This window comes from Gobio gobio (assembly GCF_949357685.1).
Source record: "Gobio gobio genome assembly, chromosome: 2".
Classification (NCBI taxonomy): Eukaryota; Metazoa; Chordata; class Actinopteri; order Cypriniformes; family Gobionidae; genus Gobio; species Gobio gobio.
This window is the reverse complement of record NC_137098.1, coordinates 53645220-53665709: the sequence shown is the minus strand read 5'-3', so window position 1 is coordinate 53665709 and position 20490 is coordinate 53645220. Positions and strand designations below refer to the sequence as shown.

Below are 20490 nucleotides of genomic sequence, written 5' to 3'. Positions count from 1 at the left end.
CTATGTGATGCTGGTGGAGGAAAACATTTTCTGACTTGCTCCTCCAAAATACCCCAAAGTGCCTCAAAAATATCTGGTGATTGTGCAGGCCATGGGAGATGTTCAAGTCTTGCTGTGCATATTGGGGCATTATCTGATACATGCTGATACACGGCATGCCATCCAGAATGGTTCGATAGGCCTTGCCAGTGAAGCGCCCATCAAGCACAGTAGGGAATGCCATGATATTGCAGCCCAAGCCATCACTGATCCACCCCCATGCTTCACTCTGGACTCGCAACAGTCCGGGCGTTAAGCTTCTTTGGGGCTTCTCCAGAGAGGAAGATGGACTCATCAGAGAACCATACATGTTTCACATTGTCCACAGCTCAAGATTTCCACTGTTAGCACCAATGAAACCAACATTTGGCATTGGCACCAGTGACAAAAGATTTGACTATAGCAGCCGGACCATGAATATTGACTCTGTGGTGCTCCAGACGAACAGTTTTGGTGAAAACAAGGGAGTCAATGTGTGCATTTAAGTCTGTAGTGAGTTTGGCAGCTGTGGTTTAATGTTTTTTGGATACAATCCGGGTTAGTAACTGGATATCTCTTTCAGACAGCTTCCTCTTGTGTCGAACTCTTGTTGGATTTGGTTTGTCATACATGGTGGTATGCCGACATTACCCTGGTTACCATAGCTCTCGATACACCACAAAGACTTGCTGTCCCGGTCACAGTTGCGCCGGCAAGACGCGCACCAACAATTTTTCCTCTTTTGAACTCTGATATGTCTCCCATTATGTTATGTGGATTGCAATATTTTATGTACAGCTGTGCTATTGCTCTGCTAATACAACCTTCACACTCTGCTCTTACTGATGAATGTAAAATGCGTGAAACCACACACACACACACAATAATTAATGGTTTATGCTTATTTACATTAAAATTCAACAATTGTTATAGATAGAGATCTATCGTCTACCCCCAGCACACTTCTTTTGCTGTATCTCAAGAGTTTCTTTGATCAATGTCTGATAAAGCTGAATTGGCTACCCACAATATGCTGCAAGGTAGTGCTTCTGAAAGCAATCAGCCCCAAGACTTGCATTCAAAGGCCAGCTCTGCCCGGTTCATAATCATTCCCCCACATGCCTCTGTATGTTTGTTCTAGTGAACACTTTTCAGAGGCATTCAGAGGTTTCTTGCATCCCTCAAAACCACCGATCCTTCAATCTGTGCAGCGTTAACATTAACCTAGGCCAGTCCTCCGGTTAAACCTAGCTGTAGAGGCCAGTGTAGTGCTCAGGGTGATGCTGTCTCGCTGATTGCCCTTGAATATCCAAGCAGCTCAAGTGTCATTGAATCAGCTTTGCGGAAAAGTGAACGAGGTATAGAGGAATGCATCGCTTCATCAGTGAACCGTGGGGTCACTGGGAGGAAGTGAAGAAACTGAAGTGGTCAATAATTGGACTAGAAAAAAATGTGTTATTTATCTTTGATGGTGTGCTTTATTGTGAAAAACTAAAAGCAGATCATACGGAGCAAACTACTTCATGTACTTCATGTAATACTTCAATATTTCAATACAGCATCATGCCATGACTATTCATCCGAATGCTGCTATTGCAAACAAGCGGCAATTATCATAAGTGGAAGTTTACAAGGAAAGGAAGACTGATGTGGCGGGTCAGGAAGGGTATATAGTAAAGGCTAACTCAGATATGATTATAGGATGAAGAGGTGCTAATGAAACCCTTAGAGGAACTTAGTGCAAAATACGCTTTCAAGCGGTATTGTGTTTGTCATAAAAAAGCAGGTGTTATATAAACAGGATAAAAAAACAGGTGTTATATAAACAGGCAGGCTCATACGTACATTGAGTAAAATCATGAAAGAGCTAAAAGGAGAAAGAGAGCACCATTCCCACCGAAGAAGCTAAAGGTGTTGCTCTGTTTGATGGAAAAAGAGAAGAGAAAAGGAAAGGGAGGGGACAGATACTTAGAGAGAGAAAAAGAGTGAAGGGGGTGAAATTACAGCCGATGGTGCTCAGTCAAGGGCATAGAGCACCTCAACGGGCTCTTCACCAACTGCTCCTGAAATGTGGCAGAAAGAGAGAGATTGAGAATTGAAAAGCATGAAAGAACTTAAAGAAAGATAGAAATCAATAGACTGTCTCCCTTGATGCCAATATAACCTTCCCACTCCCAGAGGCCTGCAAAAATTTTAAAAAGAAAGGGGGGAAAAAGTAATATCACGAATGGATGGAAACTAATAAAATGCTAAAACGAGAGGAAGACAGCAATGTTGAAGATATCCGGCGTTTAATTGTTTAATTTCTATATTGAATGCAAAGAGATCTCATTCATGCATTCCTGAAGTCCAGATATGTTTCATTTCCAAAATTAAAAAGAGGCTTTTTACTTGTGCCTACATGCTCAAAGTCAGTTTTTTAATTCATCATTGGACTTGGAATTATTAAATGTGATCTGTATATGCAATATCTTTTTGATTTTCACTGTTATACAATCCTTGTTTGTCTTTTTTTTTTACTTTTTCTACTAAGCATTATTGTCTTTTTCTGTTTTAGAATGGAAAGAACTGTTATTTTTCTTTACAACTGAAACAATAAAGCTTCATCTTTGCATCGTAGCAAGATTGACAAATAGTTTCATTCAGGAGAAGTTTAAATTTCTGCACCTCACCTTAAAATAGCTGATCATGAGCGGTTGACTGCTGAAATCAGAGATCCAGCCTGACCTCATGCATAAATGTACAAATGCCGTATTTCACTTTTTTTGTTGATAAAGAGAGATCAGTCAGAGAGGGGCAGATGTGCCGCTCAAAGGCATGCCAATGGCCATTGTAACTTCACCACAAAAGAACTAGAAAAATGCAGAGTTTCAAATGGAATGCAAAAGAGGACAAAGAAGAAATCCCAGAATGCCATGCGGCGGCCTGTTCTTTGGTATTTGGTGAGGTTTCGCCTGAATTCAACTTTTTTTTTCTTACATTACATGCATTTTTCAATAGGCACAAGCATGAGCGTGAGATGTTGACCCTATAGGATTGCACCAGTTCTGGTAAACAATGGCAGATGCATTTGAAAAACTTTTGTGTGTGTTTGTCACCTTTCTCAGATCCTGTCTACATATTCACCCATCCAGGAAATTGATCTAATGAATGAGATTGGTGTCCCTATCACACATTAAGACTTTCTGAAAGCTTCATCTCACAAAGGTGTCAGAGTGACTTACGCTAATCCAACCGCGTTATGGTTCAGAGAGCTTTCTCTTGCTCCCAAATACTTTAGTTTGTCTGTGTGTGTCTGTGTTTGCAAGAATATGTGTGTATTCTCCTCATTATTAGCTCTTTATGAAACGGTATCGATTAGTCATTGATTTCTGCCTGTTAAATGCACATTAGCAGTCTGGCTAGCATGTGACTATAGCCTCTGATTCGAGAAAAGAAAAAAAAAACAAGCAAAAAGCTTACTACGAACCTAGACCTTTGTCACAGGATCTGTTTCAGAATATCCGATGTGCAAGAAAAAAGATGCTGCATGCTAATATTTGAATCTAGTTTTCTGTGACTTAAAAGCTTTTCCTTCTTTTACATTTTGTAATTGCCGGAATACTGAAGGAACATAAATTTGCCGCCAGTGGTTTTAGTGTCTCCTGTAGCAGTCCTCCCATATGAGTTCAGTTATTATCTGAATGACCTTCTCCAGAGATGTGAAGAACAGGGTGAAACAGACATATATGAATAGATTTCAAATCATTAGTCTGGGTTATATCTTACAAGAGCAGATTGTAATGGCAATGTACCGCAAGCTGCAAATTTGACTGTATTGAATCATGTAGCATAAATACATGAAAATATAAACAGGACAAAGTATTTGTAGGTGCGGTAAGGATCTTTAGTAATTTTCAAAAGCCTGCCCTAAGTATTTCACCCTGCAAACGGCAAGATCAAATGAAAAGAAAAGCCCAATGGCGACTGTTAGCAGAGCAGTTTGTTTTTAGCTGTTTGTGGCACACTTGAAAAATTAATTCAGAAACATCTTACGTTCCGTAGAAACAAGTTTTCAGTTCTCATGTCACAATTTTTCCCTACCAGGATCAATTGAGACTGGGACTCATTTTCTGTTCTATTAAAGTGCTGCACTGAGCAAATAGCTTTCTAAGCCTGCTGGTTACTTTCTCAATCTATACACCACTATTCGTCCCTGTGGACAAAAAAGATAGTCTCAGATATGAAAGCAGTGCTGAGTTAAACAGGACAATAAATTAGGAGACGTGAGAGTCTTCTCCGTGGGATCACAATTGGAGTCCGTTTCGCAAGCACTTACCGAGAAGAAATCTGGATATGTATGTTAAGTGCCTGCGTATTGCGTTTTTGGGGTCCTCGGGATCCCTGCCTGTCTGTTTATTTATTTGTGCCAGATCCCACACGCACATGGCTATTCTTGCTCGCCTGATTTTACATTTCATTTCCATTACGAAACAAAACGCGTGCGACTGTAATATGCAATTTGTAATTCTACAGATTCCTTCACTGAGTGATGCTGTCAGAGTCACTCAATCTAATCTTAGTCTCGCAATGCCTTCCTCTGTTCTTCATTTGTCTCTGTTGATCTCGGTCGACAGCACCAGGACTAATTAACTCGGATTTAGCTTAGGAGAACATTTAACCTTCCTGTCAGGAAGTAAAGGGGTTTTTAAACTTTTAGTGGGAGGACATTTTAATCCCCTCAGGCAGATTCGCCTGCCCACAATTCCCATCATGTAAAATTATTCCTGCATTTCATTTTCCAATTCAAATATGACACGAGACGACCAGTTCTAAGAACACATTCATGTAGGTCAGTGTCTAAAACACTCTGAGGCAGAATCATATTTTGTACTCCTTTTATGTTGTTGGTTTTATCCTATTATAGAAGAAAATGTGGATGTTTATTTGTTGTTTTGATGGATCATAAGGGAATCTCTGAATGCTTCGGCAACATTTTCCCCAATGAAAGCCTTTCCAAATGAACCTAAATTCTAATCTATTGCTGATCATTACCAGATTAAATGCTGGAGGGTATTTGGGCATTGTCCTTGTTTTCTGTAGTCGTTCTATTTCATGCCAATTTATCCCAGTTCACAGTTACTTGATTGGCTTCTGCTGAGGAGGCTAATTACCCATTGTTGGAATGCAGGATCTCACTTAGTTTGTGAGTGCACTCTCATCCACTTCATTAATAGAAGATGAAGAGGTGTCTGAAGGGAAAAGAGAGTGTGTGAGGGAGAGCAATAGAGAGAGAATGAGAGTTGGAGAGACTAAGATAGGATTCTCATCAGGTGAGCCACAATCAGCATGGTAACACTTTACATTAAGGTTTCATTAGTTAACTACATTAGCTACTAAGAATTAGCAGTACTTCTGCAGCATTTATTAATCCTTTTTAATGTTAATTTCAACATTTACTAATACATTATTAAAATCAAATGTTGGTTTTCTTAACATTAGTTAATGCACTGTGAACTAACACAAACAAATGAACAGCTGGATTTTTATTAACTAACATTAACAAAGATGAAAAAAAATCTTGAACAAAAAACAAATATTTTGTGGTTTTGGCTTGTTTTTTTCACTTCGCCAACATATACTGCATACTGTGACCCCATAGTATTTGAACACATAAAATATTAAACTAAAATATATATCAAATAATTTATATGATATATAAAGTTCAATGTTTTTGAAAGAAGTTTCTCATTCTCACAGAGGCTGCGTTTATTTTATCAAAAATATTGTGAAATGTGTTATCTATTTAATGTATTTTAAAATGTAATTTATTCATGTAATGGAAAAAATAGATTTCTTATTATTATCAGTGTTGAAAACAATTGCGCTGCTTAATATTTCTGATTAATAGAAATCTTGTGTAACATTATGTCTTAATTATGTTGTTTTTTTAATCAATTTCCTTGCTGAATAAAAGTATTAATTTCTTTAAATAAATAAATAACTCAATGACCCTAAAGTGTGTGTGGTGTCCAAATAGTTCAGTTAATTTACAGACTTCTAATTTTAGACAATTTCAGAGCCTTGTTAATACTGATATTGTCTTTTAGCCTGCTGCAGCCCATGGTGTTCGTTTTTGTGCCCACCAGCATGTCTCCCACAGGAAATGTTATGTTCTTTCATAATGGACCTGAAGTGTCATATTAAGATTCAGGGCTCACTGTATATTTGAAGTCTTGTGGCTTTTATGCACTTTCCTTGAACCTGTATATGATTGCATTTAAGATGCTCTCGTGTTTATGTGTAAGTGTGTGGTAGATGCACAGAAAGTGAATATCCAGTGATTTATTTATTGTAGGGCTGTTTTACTTTTTGCTGTTGTTTGCTTTATCTCCAGCCTCCAGAGAAGAGGTGAACTACCGCGGTCTCTGCTTGCGTCTGAGGAACATTATGATTTTGCTCTCTATTTAGATGCGGGGAAACATGTCTGTATATCAGATAACTGCGCTCCCGTGCAGTGAATAAACCTGTTTCTGCATTTCACATTCTCTGCCGTTAGAGAGGACTTGATTTACTGATTTGTACTTTTGTTCTTCTTCTTTTCTGATAATCTTAACTGATAAAGATGTATGTTTCGATGACCAACAAACTGATCTATTAGTCACGATGAACAAAGAGTGGGGAAAGTTCTCAAACCTACTTATCAGCGTATTAGTGGCGAGATTCATCATGTAGCCCAATTTCTGCTGCTTTCTCCTAATTAATGGTTAGTTGTGGGCCACAGAGCACTGTGGGTACTTGTTATTCCCACACATGTAACTTGCCATCAGTCTACACCTACTACAATGTGGTGAAAACTGCAATTACCGATGCTTATTAGACATCGTTCGGTTCTAGCGCAAAGTGACTGGCTGTTTATGAAGTGACAATTACCCACTTGTCCATCATGATAATAATGACATTACATCACATTACCTTTGACAGGTGTCTTGAGTTATTAATGCCAGATAATTGAATGACGAGTAACCTCAGATTTGATGAATTATGTAGGCCAGTGTACAGCAAAGTGCGGCAGGTTCGCAGAGACTCGGAATGTGGCGTATCATTTTAACTTGTGAACTCAATTAACCTCTATTACCACAGAGATAGGGTGCCACTGGTTGCCTGAAATGGATGGATCTTTCCGTAACTGATCATTTGTGTGTCTTCCTATATTACAATGGAGATATTTTTACTGTGACAACTGAAAATAAATTCAGCGAGTCAACAGTGCTGTCAGTCACCATGCATGTAGACAATGTACTGTAGATATTTAGCACACCCTTCAATTTTGTGTGACTTTGATTCCTATTATTATTTTATCTGAGCAACTCTCTGTGAGTCAGTGTCTCTTATTATCTCAGAGTTAATTTTTTGGGGGTATTCATTGCTCTATTTTGTGTCTCTCATTGTGTTTTACAGATTCAGTTTCCATGAATAAGATCCTGAGGCAGAAACTAGGAACAGGAAATGCTATGGATATCCTCAGCGCAGTAGATTTCTCCTTCACATAGCATGTTGAGTGCATCGCTTCATCATTTTTGAACTTCCAAACTCTTCTTCCCATACGTGGCCATCAGCGGCCATGAGTGGAAGGAGCTCTGATTGATACAGGGGACAGGAAACGGCATCAAAGGATGGGGGCACCTGGCGGGCCAGTTCTGGGTGGGTTTAGCTCTACGACATCCTCCCTAGACCTCGTTGGCTGGATGGTCTGGCCTGGTAATACCACAGTGAGTCTGAACCAGAGCTTCTTCGGAACCGACTACAGCGTCAGTCTCCCCTCCTCATCTTCATCTTCTCCTCATGGGGTCGAAAGGGAGGTGATGAAGGAAAAGAACTGGCCGGCCCTGTTGATTCTTGTGATTATCTTTCTGACGATAGGAGGAAATATTTTGGTTATTTTGGCCGTGTCGTTGGAGAAGAAGCTGCAAAACGCAACAAACTTCTTCCTGCGCTCCCTTGCAGTGGCGGACATGTTGGTCGGCATCTTGGTCATGCCCATCTCACTCATTAACATCCTGTATGGTGAGTTGACCCTAATATATAAAGAGTTGCTCCCTGAAATATAAAAAATATTTATAAATATCTCCATATAAAGACCTGCTTATATTGTGAAAAATGATGTTTTACAAATGTTTTATTTCATTTTAATATCATGAATATCTCACATTCGTATTCCACAACGTCATTGGGATTTACGGTTTGGAGAGGTATATTGTGGGTAAAGAGTTTAAGGGTTAGTTCACATGACATTTTACCTTCCAAAACCGTAAGTCATTCATTCTTCAGAACATAAATTAAGATATTCATTTGTGTTCATAAAGCTAAATTCATAAAGTTTTCATATTTCATTAAAAAGATCTTCATTTGTGTTCCGAAGATGAACGAAAGTCTTACGGGTTTAAAACGACATGAGGGTGAGTAATTAAAGACAGAATTTTCATTTTTGGCTGAACTAATCCTTTAACACAGCTTTTGTCACTGTTTTCATTGAAGTGCACAAAGAGAGCGAAGATTGCGCTGCGCACACAGAAATATTCAGGAGCACAGAAACGTATCAACGCTGCCCTGTGACTTTTATTAATAAAATAGCTTGAATCGCTACATTATATTTCTCAGCAACAAGGGGTTTACATAACTATTTTTGTCTTTTAATGCACAGGTAGCTGTAAATTATCCCTTACTTATTATAACTATTTTATATATTTACATTTTAGAATTATTTTACTCTGAACTGTTCCATGGGCGCCATAGCACTCCATAATTTAACATACTGTACATCTCACATTTGCATTGGACAATGTCATTAGGAGGATGATGGAGTGGTGAATTGTGGGTACAGATTACTACAATGTTCAAAATAGGGTGTAGGCCAATGTGCACTGACTTTTAAGGTGTATAAAAATGCAAATGGGACGCAAAGTTTAAAATAATGCATCCCATTAAAAAGCCCCCATTACATACAAAATATAGCCTCACGAGAAGCCACACTTCCAGTAATATAACTTTAGTGGCATTTCCTTTTAAAACCCAGGGGCATTTTTCCCTGGTGCAAGACAGTCCTTCTCCTCCAAATAACATGGCTCATTATACAAATGACATGATAGAATATACCCTGGTTAAATAACACATTTAATTGGTCTCTTTCCACCAAAACTCAAGAGATGATAACTTCTAATTTGAAAAAAAAAGTTGGGGTTTAGGTTGATTTAGTTGAGAGATTGTACATGAGTTTAATTATGTATAGTGCAATGCACTGACAAAGTTAGAAAGGAAAAGGGCCAGAGGTGGCAAGATTTAATAGCTTTATAGCACTATATAGCATGAAATCTCTTCACAGAGCAAGAGTAAGAGAGTTTGTTTGGCATTGCTTTGCTCAGAAGCCCACAGAACTATTGCCTGTGGCAGAATTCAGATCGTTTTCCAGTCCAGCCGCCTCTTAGCAACTGAGCTGTCTGCTTTAGAGTATTTCTGGCTCTAGCTATTCATACAGGGAGCCACACTGTCCATTTTTCCTGAGCCATGGGGGAGCTCTTTCAGGATGCGTCGCCTCGCCAATCTCTAGACATGAGTGGGTTAGCCGAACTCTCTCAAACTCCCTTCATATTGATTGTGGAAGATGTCTGTCCTAGCTTTAAATGATCTTAGTTGCTTGCCAGCTGTAGATAGTGCACATGATGAGCTTGCATTTGTCAGTTTGAGAGGAGAGGACGTTATCGATCACAAAGAGATATTGATCAGTACAGCATCCTGCAGACCCTCAGAGTAAACAGAGCTTTGGAAAAGAGGCAATTTAGTGGTGGGAGAGAACAAAATGTCATGGATTCATGCACAGACACTATGGCACAGTATTATTTTAGTATACTATATAGTTTTTGTTAATATTTTGAATTCATTTTTTTGTTTTATATTTTCATTTGAATTTTAGTTCGAGTTTAGTTCTAATTATTTTTATAAGATTTGTTGACCCATCGAGGCATGGACTCCACTAGACCCCTGAATTTGTGCTGTGGTATCTGGCATCAAGATGTTAGCAGTAGATCCTTTCATTCCTGTAAGTTGTGAGGTGGGGCCTCCATGAATCGGAATTGTTTGTTCAGAACATCCCACAGATGCTCAATTGGATTGAGATCTGGGGAATTTGGAGGCCAAGTCAACACCTCAAACTCGTTAGGTACCTGTACCGGTAGGTGTCAAAGTAACATCCACATGGATGGCAGGACCCAAGGTTTCCCAGCAGAACATTGCCCAAAGCATCACACTGCCTCCGCCGGCTTGCCTTCTTCCCATAGTGCATCCTGGTGCCATGTGTTCCCCATGTAAGCGACGCACACACACCCGGCCATCCATGTGATATAAAAGAAAACGTGATTCATCAGACCAGGCCACATTCTTCCATTGCTCCGGGGTCCAGTTCTGATGCTCGCGTGCCCACTGTTGCCGCTTTCGCCGGTGGACGGGGGTCAGCATGGGTACACTGACTGGTTTGCGGCTATGCAGCCTTATACACAACAAACTGTGATGCACTGTGTATTCTGACACCTTTCTATCAGAACCAGCATTAACCTCTTGAGCATTTTGAGCAGTAGCTTGTCTGTTTGATCGGACCACACAGGCCAGCCTTCGCTCCCCACATGCATCAATGAGCCTTGACCCTGTCACCGGTTTACCACTGTTCCTTCCTTGGACCACGATAGATACTGACCACTGCAGACCGGGAACACCCCACAAGAGCTGCAGTTTTGGAGATGCTCTGACCCAGTCATCTAGCCATCACAATTTGGCCTTTGTCAAACTCGCTCAAATCCTTACGCTTACCCATTTTTCCTACTTCTAACACATCAACTTTGAGGACAAAATGTTCACTTGCTGCCTAAAATATCCCACCCACTAACAGGTGCCATGATGAAGAGATTATCAGTGCTATTCACTTCACTTATGCACTTCACGTATGCCTGAAAATAAGTATTTGAACACCCTGCTATTTTGCAAGTTCTCCCACTTAGAAATCATGGATGGGTCTGAAATTGTCAGCGTAGGTGCATGTCCACTGTGAGAGACATAATCTAAAAAAAAAAATCCAGAAATCACAATGTATGATTTTTTAACTATTTATTTGTATGATACAGCTGCAAATAAGTATTTGAAAACCTGAGAAAATCAATGTTAATATTTGGTACTGTAGCCTTTGTTTGCAATTACAGAGGTCAAACGTTTCCTGTAGTTTTTCACCAGCTTTGTACACACTGCAGGAGGGATTTTGGCCCACTCCTCCACACAGATCTTCTCTAGATCAGTCAGGTTCTAGAGACTGTCGCTGAGAAACACGGAGTTTGAGCTCCCTCCAAAGATTCTCTATTGGGTTTAGGTCTGGAGACTGGCTAGGCCACGCCAGAACCTTGATATGCTTCTTACAGAGGCACTCCTTGGTTATCCTGGCTGTGTGCTTCGGGTCATTGTCATGTTGGAAGACCCAGCCTCGACCCATCTTCAATGCTCTAACTGAAGGAAGGAGGTTGTTCCCCAAAATCTCGCAATACATGGCCCCGGTCATCCTCTCCTTAATACAGTGCAGTCGCCCTGTCCCATGTGCAGAAAAACACCCCCAAAGTATGATGCTACCACCCCCATGCTTCACAGAAGGGATGGTGTTCTTGGGATGGTACTCATCATTCTTCTTCCTCCAAACACGTTGAGTGGAATTATGACCAAAAAGTTCTATTTTGGTCTCATCTGACCACATGACTTTCTCCCATGACTCCTCTGGATCATCCAAATGGTCATTGGCAAACTTAAGATGGGCCTGGACATGTGCTGGTTTAAGCAGGGGAACCTTCTGTGCCATGCATGATTTCAAACAATGACGTCTTAGTGTATTACCAACAGTAACCTTGGAAACGGTGGTCCCAGGTCTTTTCAGGTCATTGACCAGCTCCTCCCATGTAGTTCTGGGCTGATTTCTCACCTTTCTTATGATCATTGAGACCCCACGAGGTGAGATCTTGCATGGAGCCCCAGTCCGAGGGAGATTGACAGTCATGTTTAGCTTCTTCCATTTTCTAATGATTGCTCCAACAGTGGACCTTTTTTCACCAAGCTGCTTGGCAATTTCCCCGTAGCCCTTTCCAGCCTTGTGGAGGTGTACAATTTTGTCTCTAGTGTCTTTGGACAGCTCTTTGGTCTTGGCCATGATAGTAGTTGGATTCTTACTGATTGTATGGGGTGGACAGGTGTCTTTATGCAGCTAACGACCTCAAACAGGTGCATCTAATTTAGGATAATAAATGGAGTGGAGGTGGACATTTTAAAGGCAGAATAACAGGTCTTTGAGGGTCAGAATTCTAGCTGATAGACAGGTGTTCAAATACTTATTTGCAGCTGTATCATACAAATAAATAGTTAAAAAATCATACATTGTGATTTCTGGATATTTTTTTTAGATTATGTCTCTCACAGTGGACATGCACCTACGATGACAATTTCAGACCCATCCATGATTTCTAAGTGGGAGAACTTGCAAAATAGCAGGGTGTTCAAATACTTATTTTCCTCACTGTGTATATATATATATATATATATATATTATATATATATATTAAGGCTGTCAACATTAACACGTTAACACATACGATTCATTTAAATTCCTTAACGCACTAAAATTATTTAACGCAATTCATGCAAAAAAATTACAGAAGGACGTGAAGCTGCGTCATTAACATACTTTTCGTCATGCAGTTATTTGATCTTAGAAGTCGGGAGTTTATCCCAATCACACTTAGCATCTACAGCACCTGTAACCCTGGTAGGATAACATTTCCATCTAACTCTTTAACCCAATTCTGCTTCTGTTTGTGATCTGGCCATTTAAACCTGTTAAACTCTGGGAAAGTATTCAGTTATCCAGTAATCAAATTCATCCCAACAGTCCAAAACAGCGCTAATGTAAAGAAGGCCAGGCTGATTACATCAGACATATCAGAGAGAATAGAGACTCACATTGTGTTTTTAGTTGAATTATTAATTCCAGTGTGTGCGTTTATGTGTGCGCTCTCAATCGCTGATCGCATGCTGCATTCATGTATTGACACATTTCAGCACATTCCCGTTGTTTCCACACACACTCAGGATTCACAAAAAAATGCCTAAAAGGAAAACAATCTCGTTGTTGTTGCTCTGTACACATACTGTAAATTCTGAAAAAACACAGAATTCTGTCAAGTTTTTTTTCTGTAATGTTTTTTTTCATGGGTGCTTAGTTAGTTGTGTATAAATGTATTATATAACAGAATTATATGGACTCCTTATATTTGGTATTTGGTGTCCTTTTGGAGTCTCCAATGATCCTTGAAGCTGCAGAAAATGCAGTTTTGTGAGAATCACCCTTCAATCTGATTGTTTACTTTGGATATGTGTTTGAATTTATGTGTTTAATGAGATAAATGGCGTATGCTTAATTTCGCGATAAGCGTGCGATTAATCGCACAACAGAGGTGCGATTTAAAATTTGTATCTATTGACAGCCCTAATATATATATATACAGTATATATACACAGTGTTGGGGGTGACGTATTACAAGTTACTCAAATTACGTAATCAGATAACTTTTTTTCAAGTAACTAGTAAAGTAACACATTACTTTTAAATTTACAACAAAATATCTGAGTTACTTTTTCAAAAAAGTAATCCAAGTTACTTTGTTTTCCCATTTATTGACTGACAGCTCTCTTGTCCCCATGGTGAGAGAAATTGTCAGTAGTGCAGAGGTGTTGTGTATAACGGCTCCTGAATGTTTTCTCCAGACCAGAAAAACCACGCTTCAACTGATGCCTTAGATGTCTTCAATATTTAATGTCTTCAGGACAATCAACATCAGGCACATCAAATGGACACCGTGAAAATAAATAAAATTACAATCAAATTCGTGATGAAATTGTTTTTCCATGACGTTGTTCGATTAAGCCCATAGCTTATTAAACTGAAATAAATACACATAGTACCTTAAATTATAAACAAACAATAACCAAGATATAAACAACGTACCGTGTGCTTTCCAATCAGGATTCAGGAGACATTAGGAGACATCTTATTATCAAACACTCTTTTCAATCTTCGCAGCTCTCAATTCGTGTGCGCAACACCTCATGTTTTTTCCGTGTTCACCCTTATCAAATCACATGACTGGTACGTCTTATGTTACTCATTTTCTCCTGTAGGTGTCACTATTGCCAGACTATAATTCAAAACAAATATACAACTCTCAAACAAGTATTCATGAATTACAACATTTAAAACAAACAAAAAACAAAACATTCAAGAAGTGACCAAAATATTCAGAAAGAAAAAATTCTTTATCTACGACAGCTACATTGTGTATGAACATGATGGTTATTGTAGTTTTTAGATTAAATGTGAGAATTTACTCATCTCACTTGCTCAAAAAAAGATTCAGTATTCCTCAAATTGAATAAATCAGTGAAATGCAAAATCAGAATAATACGCAAACCTCCAGTAATTTAATGTTAAATAAAACAATTGTTTTATGCATTTAATCTCACTTTAGGGCAGGATTTACTAAAATGAGGGAACAAATGAATAAGAGACTTGGTTTTAATTTTAGTTATTGACAATAACCTTGTTTTGGCATGCACAAAACACAGACCACCTAGAGGAGTGTTTATTAAAATATTTCATACAAATACAACATGCAACCTCTCATACAGTATACTGTACTGACACAAAATTACAGCAACCTTGTGTACCGTATACACTCAAAAAAAAAAAAGGTTCTATATGGCACCAAAAATGGTTCTTCGTCGTAATCATATGAGGAACCACTTTTGGTGCTATATAGCACCATATCTTAACATGTTCTGTATATGGTAGCGGTGCTATATAGCACCATAGTTAGCGGTGCTATATAGCACCTTAGTCAAAGAACCGGTGAAGAACCTCAGAAGAACCGCTGAAGAACCACTGAAGCACCAAAATTGGTGCTTTATAGCACTTAAAAAGGTTCCCCTATGATTACGAGCTAAGAACCATTTTTGCTGGCATTTTTTTTAGAGTGTATGTTTCTTGGGTTTTGGCATCTTACAACCAAAGACAAGGAAAGATCCACACACACACACACACACACACACACACACACACACACACACACACACACACACACACACACACACACACACACACACACACACACACACAGTGCACAGCACACAGATTGAACAGATAAAGATGGAGTGGAGGGATTCTGCTCCATGTCTGCTTGTTGTCATAAACAGTAAGCCTGTGATGGCCATTACCAGCAAGCTGTCAGAGCAAAATATCATCAACTGTTAGAATGTGTGAACGTGTACACTCAGACACCCACATACCAATGCTTTCACGCTCATAAACTCAGACACGCCTATGCCTACACACAAACACACACACTGACATAAAATAGTTTTCCACTGCAGTGGATGAGACAATGATGGATTTCACACTCCTCATTTCATTTACGGTGTCTAATAGTGTGTGTGATTGTGTGTGTGTTGGGTGGGGGTGCGCACCACATATGTGATCGAGCTGGCATGTGACTTTCATAAGATACAGCCATCTGACCTCGATTCAGTCTGTTTAATCTATGTGAGTCGGGTGTTAAGTTCTGGTGCATCATCTCACAAACGGATGAAAAAGAGGGTGAGATATGGAGTTTATGATGGAGTGTTGTGGCCTGCTCACATGTATTACATTCTGGAGCAAGCATAAAAACCATATTGCTGAGGATCAGCGAAAGACAGACAAAGACAGCGCGGGACAGTGCAGTAGGAAGGAAATCGGAGAGATGTATTAGACTGATTACCTCTGGGAACATACAGTGTCAGAAAGATGAGCTATACTGATAGTCAGCAGCTCAAATGGTGTTGGACCGATAGACATCGCACAAACCAATTCTGTCTTAGGTCTGAAGGGTGGTTCTGGGCCTATTAATAAAGGTCCCATGATGTGGATTTTTTTATTATTTTTATCATGTTTCCTGAGGTGTACTTATATTGTTAGTATGATCTTTACATCATAAAATGTCATAATTTAGAAATAAAAGGCATTTTTCTATCCTGATCTTAGCCCTCTAGCTTGAATGCTCTGTTTGAAGGGGCGTGTCTGCTGTGAGACTTCAGTGTAAATGCCTACTATTACATTTGTCGTTTTTTTAACGAATTGTAAAAAGTGTTGATTATAGCATAATTTTTAGATCTGTTCCCAATCTTTTCCATCCCAGGACCCCCCTGGACAAGTATAATCGATCTCAAGACCCACCAAAATGAACACATTCCAAGTGGGTTTTCATGCGTCTTCACTGAGGAGAGGCTTGAGTCTGGCCACTCTGCCATAAAGCCCAGATCAGTAGTGTTGTAGTGATGTTTGTCTTCTGTAAATTTCTCCCATCTTCATATATGATCATGGAGCTCAGCCAAAGTGACCATCAGCTTCTTGGTTGCCACTCTAACCAAGGCCTTTCTCCATCGATTGCTCGGTTTGGCCAGGAGGCCAGCTCTGATATGCATTTTCAGCTGTTAGACCTTTTATGGAGAGGTATGTGCCTTTCCAAATCATACCCATTCAATTCAATCCAAGAAAAGGGTATGAATACTTATAATAATAATTATTTCAGTTTTTTTTTTTTTATATACATTTGCAAAGTTATCACAAATCTGTTTTTTTTTTTTGTCATTATGGTGAATGGAGTGTAGATTGATGTGAAAAAAGTAATTCAAAAACATTTGAATGATTTTTAGTACAAAAGGTCCATCTCTTACACTCTAAAAAAAAAGTCTTGTAATCATAGGGGAACCTTTTTTAGTGCTATATAGCACCAATTTTGGTGCTTCAGTGGTTCTTCAGCGGTTCTTCAGAGGTGCTATATAGCACCTTAGTCAAAGAACCGGTGAAGAACCTCTGAAGAACCACTGAAGCACCAAAATTGGTGCTATATAGCACTAAAAAAGGTCCCCCTATGATTACGAGCCAAGAACCATTTTTGGTGCAATATAGAACCTTTTTTTTTTTTAGAGTATACTGTGCCACTAAATCTAACCCTCAGAGAATGAGATCATAATAATTCATAGAAATTCACCACCAATTTGTCTAAATGTAAATTTGTCAAAAACTGCGATTCAAGTGTGTTTTTTTATCCTTATTTTATAAACCGTGGGTGAATTTTTTGCTGAATGATATTACTTTGGATGTTCAAATATGGGATATTACACATCTGCATTTATGTATTTGACAGCAACTTAAAATGCATTCAAACTTTATATATTTGTGTGCATGCATGTTCCCTTGAAATCGAACCGTGAATCTTGCTGTTGCTAGCACCACTAGCTGAGCTACAAGAGCATTATTAGTTAAGTATTAGACTTATTATTAGAGGATCACTGAGACAAAATGTATGTAAAAATTGTGCAAAGCCATAAGCTAAGTTTCATGGATGTCTGAGAATTGTTGAAAGAGCCTAAGAAGTTCATTACCTCAGTTCATATCAGTGATGTACAGAAAGTGACAGTTGATTTTTCATGTCTCTGTAGTGTTCCAACACTCCATCTCTGTCTGCGCTAAGAGAGAAATGTATTTACTAAACATGTAAATCAGGGTCGAGTTATCAGTAGTTTCAATTAATCAAAGCAAGATGCAAATGGCCGTAGGCAGCTGGACCAATCAAGGGATGAAAGACAGTTAAATTAGAGTGTATGTGGGCGTTCTCTCATCAACAGAAAGCCCAGAAATCAGATGAAGTTGCATGTTGACATGTGAGGAATTGTTGCCCCCAATGCCCTGTTAATTATGTTTTAACCCCCCAGTTCTTGTGTTCACTCTTACACAGCCCCACTACCACAGTTCAGAACAATACAACATATCAACTGCTGTCTGAACCATTGGTAAATTATGGCACTTATAATGGGAATGGCATGGATTTAATTACCAGGCTAGCAAAATGTATACCTTGAATGCAAGTAATACAAATCAAGTTGCTTTGAATAAAAATGTCTAAAATATGTAAACATAGGTTGTTAAAGGAGACTATTAGATAAAGGAGACTATTTACTATTAGATTGTGTATTCTGTATTCGCTCAAACCGATGATGTTCTCATTTAGGTTCACAGCGTGAGACTTAAAATGATAGTTCGCCCCAAAATGAAAATTACTCCATGATTTACTCACCCTCAAGCCATCCTAAGTGTATATGACATCCTTCTATCAGACGACCACAATTGGAGTTATATATGAAAAAATGTGCTGGCTCTTCCAAGTATTATAATGGCAGTAAATGGCTGCCCAAAATGTTAAAGTGTATCCATCCATTATAAAAGTAGCTGATGGTTTCAAACGTTCCACACATCTGTAACAATGTGTTTTGGTTTTGTTTTACCGTTCATGTTTCATGTCTCTTATTTTGTCATGTACACTGTCATGTTTCCTAATTTGTCATGTGATCCTGCCATGTGCTCTATTGTCATGTGCTTCCCTAGTCTCTTGTGTCACGTTGTTATTTGTTGATTTAGTCCATGTGGGTTCTCAGTTCAGTTTTGTCATTGGTTCACAGGTGTCTTATTAGTCTTTGTGCATTTAAGCCCTCATGTTTGTATTGTTCCCTTGTCGAGTATTGTTACCTGTAACCACTGTTGGTGAGGGTCTGTCATGTTTCAAGTCAAGTCAAGTCTTAGTTTGTTTTGTATCTGTTCACATTTGTAATTAAAACTGCACTTGGGTTCACTTCAACTTGCCTCCAGTGGCCCCCTTCTATGGGTGGCTCCCGACGCCCAACAAAACCAAAACACATTGTTACAACATGCCAGGATGACGAAGCTTAATGTATTTACTAGTTGCCATATCAACATTATTTAGAGAAAACATTGCGCCAAAATTAAAAAATCTTTGGAAGATATCACTGAACATTTATTCAACCATAGCATAAGTAAAAGTTTACTTTTCATCTCTGTTTTTTGTGTTTATTTAAAATAAGACAAATCTGATATTTTTTTAATCTTATATCTGTTATTTAACAGTTGAGGTCGTTTTTTAACGCTGATCTAACCAGCAGAAGACACGAGCCGGGTTTAAATCCCAGTTGCACATGTGGGGCATATTGTAACACTGCTTTACAATCAAGCGGCATCCTCCCGCAGTTTCTCTTGAAGCCAATATGGAAGTGACTTAAACTGCAATTCATCGACAGGCTCCAGAAGGGAGCAGAATCTCATTGAGCCCCATGTTAAAATGCCCAACTTTACAGCAGAAAAACACGTTTACAGCCTGGTACAAATTGTGGTTTTGGTCTATATGGCTAATTTTGCCCTTCATGACAACGGTGAGGGGGGTGAATTTTTTTATAACTCATTCATTTACATTATATAAAGCTTTAAAATCCTGCATAATTAAGGGCGTGGCCACTTTGAGTGACAGGTGGATAGCCATTTGTCTGCTGTCTGTTAATCATCGCGTCACCTCAGCTCTACCCACGTCCCGCCTTTTTGCCCATTTTCTGTTATCCGGGAGTGACGCGCTGACAAGATGGCAACGGCCAGCTTGTCCCTACTTTACCCTTAAAAAAGGCTCTTCAGAATCCGATGGGTGACGTTATGGATACTACGTCATATTTTTTTACAGTCTATGGTTACAATGAGCCCCTATTAGAAATACGCTATTATATTCTATACTTTTATGAATTATTTTGAGAAACAATGAGAAAAGGGTGAATAATAACTGAGAGTCAATGTTCAGAAATTATTCATTATTATAATTTGTTTAACTATGCTGTATCTGTATTAAGCTATGTGTTTGTTGTTAAACTCAAAAATGATTATATTTTAAATGATTAAAAAAATGCCATTATTTTATTTTAAAAAGTTAATAATTGTATTTTATTGACAAAATATTTTAGTTTGTCTTGGATATTTTTATTTTATTATTATATCAGATAACATTTTAAGCTGTCATTTGGTCATGTTACAATGTGTCCCTCACACATGTTACAATGTACCCCACCAATGGGGCATGTTGTCACATTTCACTTCCATTCATTTGGGGTAAATCAAGAAAAAGTATACGCTGTATTAATGAAACAAAACCATATAACTAGTAGAAATAAATACTCTGAACCCCAAGTGGATTTACACAAACTAAGAAAGTCAAAAAGCGTTAGCTTGTGTCCTGCTCTCCCCTAATCCACACACCTCCAGAGGGTTAATAAAGGCCTTCTGAAGCAAACCGATGGGTTTTTGTAAGAAATATATCCATATTTAACAAGTAAAATATCTAGCTTCCGGCGGACCACCTTCCGTATTCAACTTACGGAAAAAGCATAACTGGCACGACGATGACATCGGACGTAGCGTAAGTGTTTTGAACTGCGAGAGGCGTTACACTTTCTTCGTAGGTTGAATATTGAAAGCGGTCCGCCGGAACC

General features: G+C 38.8%; 1 protein-coding gene across 1 annotated transcript in view; it reads left to right on the top strand.

Annotated features, from left to right (window-relative positions):
* htr2cl1 (5-hydroxytryptamine (serotonin) receptor 2C, G protein-coupled-like 1) overlaps positions 1-20490 on the top strand; it is a 122752-nt gene that overhangs the window by 98455 nt on the left and 3807 nt on the right. Inside the window, exon 3 of the mRNA XM_079803890.1 lies at positions 7459-8064. Within this exon, the coding sequence (XP_079660016.1) occupies positions 7674-8064 (391 nt within the window). The 5' untranslated portion in view covers positions 7459-7673. The remainder of the gene's footprint in view (positions 1-7458; positions 8065-20490) is intronic.